Here is a 7,248-nt window from a genome sequence, read left to right on the forward strand (position 1 = left end):
CTCATTTGTTTCCTACCTTTTTAGTCCCAAATTTATTGTCTATTTATAAAAGTTCAATCCTAAGTTTGAACCACTTATTTTTTAACCATTTAACCATAGCTTTAAAAATAAAGGAAATTATTATTAACCACATTTTAATTCTTAAACTTTTAGAGAAACTTTTATAAATCCCATAATAGGATTTTGGGTGTTACAAATTCTATCCCTTAAAAATAATCTCGTCGAGAAGGGATGCATAAGGTGTGTTTGTATTTTAGCTTCTAGTTTTCAATTTGTTCAAAACAGAAAGCTTTTTTTAATCCTTAATACTAATTAGCGGTGATTAGGAAAGGATGGTTTTTTTTGTCTAGCTACCTGTTAGGCAAGATGAGAGGAGGTTAGACTAAGGTTAGGTTTTGGTAAGAAAGAATTAGGTAAGAAAAGTTTTTAACTGGATAATGGATCTTGACTCATTTGGAGATCTGGTTTGACTCCTATCTTCCTTAACGAGGTTGATCTCTTCCTTCTTGGTCACGATGTCTCCATCCGAATTATGGACATGTAGTTAAGATAACTGTGAGTAGGATAGGCTAAATTAGGTATGTCAAAATCTGGCTTGATGTTAGGTTAGAATGGATGGCCGTCATGAACATGTTGGTTAGTTTGTTGTTCATGGCCGAGTTGGTATAGGGCACCAATTTAGGGTAAAGTGGATTAGGTGACAACAGGGTTTCTAGGAGTAGAGTACTTAACTAATCTATATTATTATATTTGTTTTGCCAGTATTAACTAACCTAAGTTATTCACCAATAATAATCCATCTTTTTTTCTCGATTTTAGCGTTTGATACAGTAAAAGGGGAACAATCTATGTGGATACTATGTTTGTGGACATACTAAAACCTTCGTATGTAACAAGTTAGTGACTAAAGATATCGAGGTACATCAACGATATCCACAGCACTAATACTGATTTTACGATAATAAAGTATGATGTCAGCTTTGAATTTAACATAACAATACTTTTATTAATACTTTTGGCAGCAGATCATAGTTGAATGGAGACGAAGGAAGAACCACACCCTTTTAGAAAAGATCAGAACAATTAAAAAAACGACTAATATGGTTTATGTATAATGAGATCGTACGTGTATCCAAACTGTAATCTGTTGTAAAAGTTTCTAAAATTATTTATATTTGTTGAACGGTACTACCATCACAGCCACAGCACTGTTCCATTACACCTTCCAAGAACGCAGGTACAACAGGTCTAATAAATGTGGTGCACGGACGATCGCTCCTGCTTGTTTATCCAGGAGTGGAGAGCTTTGTTGCACACTATTATATATCTAGAAGGGCTCGGAGGGCAGTTTCGTGTTGGCCAGGAAGTGCTTGAACAGCTCGAGCGCTTGCTGCGGCTGCGTGGACGGGACCATGTGCCCGGCACCTCTCACGGTGACGAATGTCAGGCCGTCGTACACCACAGTCCAGCCGCCAACCTACAAGAGAGAGAAAACAAACAAACAACCATGCATGCAGCAGCATATAATGTAATGTATAGTATAGTAATGGTGTGTCATATCTCCATTTTGTCACTTTTCATTAGGCTGTGATGGAACATGGAAGGTAAACTGATCATTGGACTTGTTGATCAGCAGCTCTCTGCGGTTTTACTAGTACCTGCTTGCGATGGAACCACGGCGACCAGTCCTCTTTGATGGGCAGGCCGAGCTTCTTCAGCGTGTACCGGGTTGACGTGGTCGGGATTCTTGCGTCCGTGTCGCCGCTGCTCGTCACAGCCACAGCCGTTATTGTGGATCGTTAATTAGTTTGGGTATGGGCATGTTCTTGAGCCTTGACAGACAGGTGCAGTCATTACCTGAAAATCCATATCCGGAGCCCCGCCTCCACCAGCTTCTTCACTACTGGAACGACTGTCAAGTCGGAATCTTTCCACGCGTCGTTTATCGAATTACTGAAGGAGAGATAGAGAGAGAGAGAGAGTTATTACAGCGACGACCATTAGCAGCTCTGTTGTCACCATAACCACCCTTCAAAGACAGGGCAGGGCAGCCAAGTTACCGGCAAAGCGAGTAGGGGTAAGGCACGCCAGTGACATTGGCGTGCAGCGCCTTCTGCACGTCCTCGCGGTTGAAGTACTCAGTCGCGTACGTCTGCGTGCACGGGTCGTAGCCCATCGGCACCTCGAGAAGATCCAGCTGAGAGAGAGAGAGAGAGAGAGAGAGAGAGGAGCACAGATCAGCAGCGAACGAAGAAACACGCGGCGCGCGCAGTGCAGATACAAGTGAAGGCGTTCAGGCCTTCAGGGCGCTTACGCGGCCGCGACGACTGGCGCCGCGCGCGGTTTTCGGCGACACCGAGTAGTTGAAATCCGGGTACCCGAGCTCGCACCGGTCGGTGTACAGGCTGTAGATGTCGATGACCCTGTAGAGCGCGGTGTACTGGTCCACGTCCGCGCTGCACTCCGGGGACAGCTCCACCAAGCTGAAGTCGCAATTCTTCTGCACGTCGCCGTAGAGCTCGTCCGAGATGATGGCGTGGTGCCACGCCGAGTCGAAGATGCCCACCAGATCGGTGTCGCCGTCCATGTACGCGTTTCCGATCTGGGGCGGTCGCCGCCGGTCGGACGGAAAAAAAGAAAGAATAAGAACTCAGGCAGATGCATGCATGCATGGATTGGATGCTAGCGCTCAGACACTACGCACCAAGATGCCTTTGAAGTTGATGTGGTTTTCTTCGGAGGCCTTCTTGTTCCCCTCCACAATGACGTCTGCGAGCTGGGGAACGTAGTGTCCTGTAGAAAGGGAAGTGTGCTGTAACTGTAAACACACGTACTTACTGGTACTGTATTTAGTCTGGACGGGAGTGACAGTTGCTGCACCTGCGTAGCTCTCTCCAGCTATGTAGAACTCCTTGGCCTTGTGCTGGGGGAACCTCTGGAACCACCTGACGAGGAAAGCGTACGAACCGTGTGCTGCGGGTGCAGTGCAGACGACAGCCATCGTTAATTCATCATGTTTCTTACGGCATGCACTTGCTTTTGTTTTTACAGTGAGTAGTAGACGTCTCGTATCTATCTATCTATCCGACAGCATGTATACATACTCCATACCTGTGGAATTGTCTCCCGGTGGATCCTTTTCGAAGGATGTGTTTGTGTAGGAAAACCCGACGCCCGCTGGGGAGTCCAGGAACAGCAGATTGGCAGCTGAAAGAAACACCACAGATCCAGACATGCAGTTCAGTTTACATATGTGCTGCTTCCATTGTCAAGGCTGGATCCAGTCAGTTCTTCCAGTTTTTTTTTCACTTGCCTTGGTTCCAAGCATACGGGTTGAGCTCGAGCTCAGGGACATCTTTCTTCACCAGGAACGGCCCGAGTTCTTGCGACTGCCCGAACCCAATGGAAGAACAGCCAGGCCCTGATGAACATACAACGATTCTTCAAAAAAAAAAATAGACAAGAAGACGATAGTACAGATTCAGTCAGTTAGTGAGTGAATTAGAATTAGAACCTCCGTTGAGCCACAGCACCAGTGGCTTCTCGTCAGGCGTCTCCGTGGCCTCGAAGAACCAGTAGAACAGTGCCTTGCCTAGGTGCTCGTCGGTCGTGACGTACCCGGAGTACTGCTTGGGCGACGCGGATGAGTAGCTCGGCTGCCCGGGCAGCGACAGGACGCGGTCGAGCTCCTGCGCGGCTACCGTGGCTGCATCGAGGCCGCCGCCTGCGTCAGGACGTGCTGCCAGTGTGAGAGTGCCGAGCAGCAGCAGCCAGGATAATAAGCAGGTGTTAACCGCCTTCTTCATATTGTTCATGGTTTCGTTTCCATGCAGTTGCGATAATGCTAGGCACTTGGGTTCAGTATTTATAGTACGTACTGATGCTATGTGTAGGCAGCTCGAGCAAAGACATGCATCCTTTGCGCTGCACAGCTACATACATATCCTTGCGCTAAGAAGAATTCCTGATCATTCCCGGGCACAGAAGATCAGCTGAACCTTTTTTTTTTTGTAGCAATGATATTTACAAAAATCATGATCACCGTTAGCGTAATACATTTGATTAAAAAATGATGTATACATCAAGGTTACATCAATCTGAACTTTTCAGCCAAGTCCAATATAATCGGATGCTTGTATATGTATCTGTCTGGGTAGGAAAAAAAAATGAGGATCCGCAGTAGCAAATAGTTTACCCGGTGTCACCGCGTTGAGAGTGACACGCACTCCAGCTGTTGTGCATGTATTATTATGATTTATGATAGAGGCGACAAGCAAGAACTTCCGTCAGTAATTATCAGCATTTCTATAGGAATGGAAAGATTATGGCTCCAGACTCCAATGGCCACAAATAGAAGGCAACTTAACTTTTGAACACCATATGGTTTTAGAACAAGCAAGAACTTCCGTCAGTAATTATCAGCATTTCTATAGAAATTAAACCACCCAAACAAGAACACGCAGGCTAGAACCAAGTTTATCAGAAAAGAATCGGGAAGGCATTATTCCTGGAGGGATCATCATCTGAAGAAGGCATCTTTTATGTAATACAAAAAATGGGTCCCCGAATACTAACAAGACAAGTCGACACGACACGGTAGGAGTAAGAGACGCAGCACAAGCATCCAACTCAGCTGATCGAATGGATCACAAGCGATACGTGGACAAGGAGTTGCCAATTTCCTATGCATGGCTCGATTTGTAGCTTGCTAGCTGATGCAAATGCCGAGCTTCTGCATCACAAGAATCGTTCAAAAGTTTCAGACGGAATCAAACTAGCTAGGAACCCACTGTTTTGAGTGCTGAAGCTACACATATATGTTGAAGTATTGCACACTTGCTATATATTTTTCATATACCTTTGATCATTGTGTTTTAATTTGAACTGTGCTTCAATTATGCTTATATCAAGGTTTAAAGCATAGAAAATCATCCATGGACCTCACAAGTCTAAGTGTAGTGATGTCACACATTTAGGGTAGGATAGTCTACATTTTGACCTTTTTTATACTAACAACGCTTTCAAGTTAATCATGTATGCAGTCTCAAGATGTTTGAAAGGGAGATGATGAATTTGGACAAAGAAGGGTGCTTCACTGCATTTCGATATCAAAGGTTCTTTGTGTACATTCACTTTGTTCCCATTGCTTCTAGTTCTTCACTCTTGAATTTTGGTGAGGAAATGGGAAAGATCATGTGAATTTCTCTGTTTTTGGTGCTTGATACCAAAGGGGGAGAAATTAGAGGCCAAAGCAAATGGACCAACCCACTACTTTGAATTTTTTAAAAAATTGTGTTTTGAACTTGTCTTTTGATATAAAACCCTCTTGATAGCAAAGAGGAGCTATGTTCGTCAAAACTACCTAAAGATGGAGTTTTATCAAAAGGATGGTGTTTTAAGTCAAAGCTGTTTTGATTTTCAAAACTCAAAGTTTATTTGATTTAAATGTGAGAAAATGTTGAAAATGCCTTGTATTGCAAAATAAAAAACAAGTGGTGGCTAAGTAGACCAAATATGCCAAACATTTGAAATACTTAGTGTTAGTCTTCAATTTGCATCTTCTGATCTCATACTGAATAGCAATCTTGTTTGAAGTTAGTCATGTTTTATTTTCTTTATTTGTGTTGGCATAAATCACTAAAAAGGGGGAGATTGAAAGGGAAATGAGCAAATAAGTCATTTCTATAAGCTTTGGTGATTCAATATCCAACACAACACCTTTGACTGATTGGTTTGCTAAGTCAATGAGAACAGGTTCACTTTAGTGCAAGTTGAAGGTTTCAAGTCCAAATGAGCTGAAAATTGGCTAAGAAGTGCAACCTGATGAAAAAGGGTAAAACAGTGAGGTTTGAACCTTTGAATATGTTGTACACACCTATTGGAATATATTTGACACTTTTGTTTGCTCTCTAACTTTGACTTAGACAAACACACCTATTTGAATATCTTGAGAAAGTGCGTTTGGACTTAGTTTGAGCCAAAACAGGAATCCCGTTGAAAAGATAAGATGTGAGTTTCCATGACTTGGTTCAATTGTTTGTCTAAGTCGTAGGGAAGCTCTCAATAAAATCCAAGTCGAATTGAAGAAAACTTGGCTAAAAGGTACTTTAGCTCTGTTGTCTTGGCATCACCGGACCACTTCGGTGGTGCACCGGACCCCACCGTACGAACTGCTTAGGGTCCGTTTGGCACGGCTCCGACTCCTGATTCTTTAGCTCTAGATCCTGATCCTCCTAAGGAGCTGATCCTCTTGATTCTCCTAGAGAATCAGAATCACTTTTTAAAATTGTTTGGCAAGTAAACTGATTCTTGTTTGCTGAGAATTGGTGGTCCGTGGTGATTGTCTGGTTTACCCTTTGCAGTCCAAATTTGTTACAAATCAATAACAAGAATGCATATACAAACAAATTTACGAAACAATAGCATATAACATTCCCATTATAGTATTGCATAAAATGGTCTAAAATGTTCAAACCATAAAATGCATAAAACAAGCACGGCGCTCTCCCCAAAATATGACATGAACCACATTTTCTAATCACCTTGACTCCCAAAGTGCCTTCGCTACATCATCACAGAACCTATTCATGTTCCTACTACTTGACCGTGTGGTAGATGTGTCTGATGCATTTTGAGGGACATGTCGCCTATAACGGACTGGAATAGTAGGGATATAATCTAGGTCTTGATCACATCTCTGAAAATCCTCATCCAATGCACTATTATCACGTATGAAATTGTGAAGACACATTGTAGCAGCAACAATCATTTTTTGTCTATATGATAAGTTGGTATCTTAAGAAGAATTCTCAATTTCATCTTCCATACACTAAATGTGCGTTCAACAACATTTCGTACACTTGAGTGTAAATGAACAAACACCTCTTGTGCATGGTGCTAGTGCATGAGCCTTTTCTGCTTGCTTCCAGCGCAGCAGCAGTAACATAGCAATAGTGTAGCAAAAATTAAAAGAACTGCCTATCCAGACATAGCGACGAATTGCACTTGGTAGGAAGCTAGCTTGGAGACTGGCGGAGGAAATTGTAGTACAGAGATGAAGACGCACCATCGGCGGGTGCTGAGGATGGCGCCGGCTGACTCCCTGAGACTGATGGCAGGAGGGCGACATAGTGGCGGGAGGGCGGCACGGTGGCCGGATGGCGACAGATTTTCTAGAGAATGATAGAACCCGAGCCAATTTTACCTATAGGCAAGGGGTCGTGAAACAGAGGTCGGGCACCGTGGGGG

At 43.5% G+C, this 7,248-nt stretch overlaps 1 protein-coding gene across 1 annotated transcript; it reads right to left on the reverse strand.

Moving 5' to 3' along the window:
• Positions 1-1,129: 1,129 nt before the first annotated feature.
• Positions 1,130-3,851, reverse strand: LOC103637608 (serine carboxypeptidase-like 34). The gene is made up of 10 exons (XM_020547149.2): positions 3,515-3,851; positions 3,314-3,421; positions 3,112-3,207; positions 2,881-2,973; positions 2,705-2,793; positions 2,315-2,602; positions 2,061-2,197; positions 1,858-1,953; positions 1,659-1,764; positions 1,130-1,477 (listed from the first exon to the last, which is right to left on the reverse strand). Exons 1-10 carry the CDS (start codon positions 3,813-3,815, stop codon positions 1,328-1,330), a joined length of 1,464 nt encoding a protein of 487 aa, XP_020402738.1. The 5' UTR covers positions 3,816-3,851; the 3' UTR covers positions 1,130-1,327.
• Between the last annotated feature and the right edge of the window lie 3,397 nt (positions 3,852-7,248).

This window comes from Zea mays, chromosome 1, assembly GCF_902167145.1.
Source record: "Zea mays cultivar B73 chromosome 1, Zm-B73-REFERENCE-NAM-5.0, whole genome shotgun sequence".
Classification (NCBI taxonomy): domain Eukaryota; kingdom Viridiplantae; phylum Streptophyta; class Magnoliopsida; order Poales; family Poaceae; genus Zea; species Zea mays.

Coding starts and splice junctions, on each gene's coding strand:
- LOC103637608 (XM_020547149.2), bottom strand. CDS start 3,815: ATGAACAATATGAAGAAGGCGGTTAACACCTGCTTATTATCCTGGCTG. Junction 2,603..2,704: donor TCAACTTCAAAGGCATCTTG/GTGCGTAGTGTC, acceptor CGACCGCCCCAG/ATCGGAAACGCGTACATGGA. Junction 1,765..1,857: donor CTCCGGATATGGATTTTCAG/GTAATGACTGCA, acceptor TGTGACGAGCAG/CGGCGACACGGACGCAAGAA.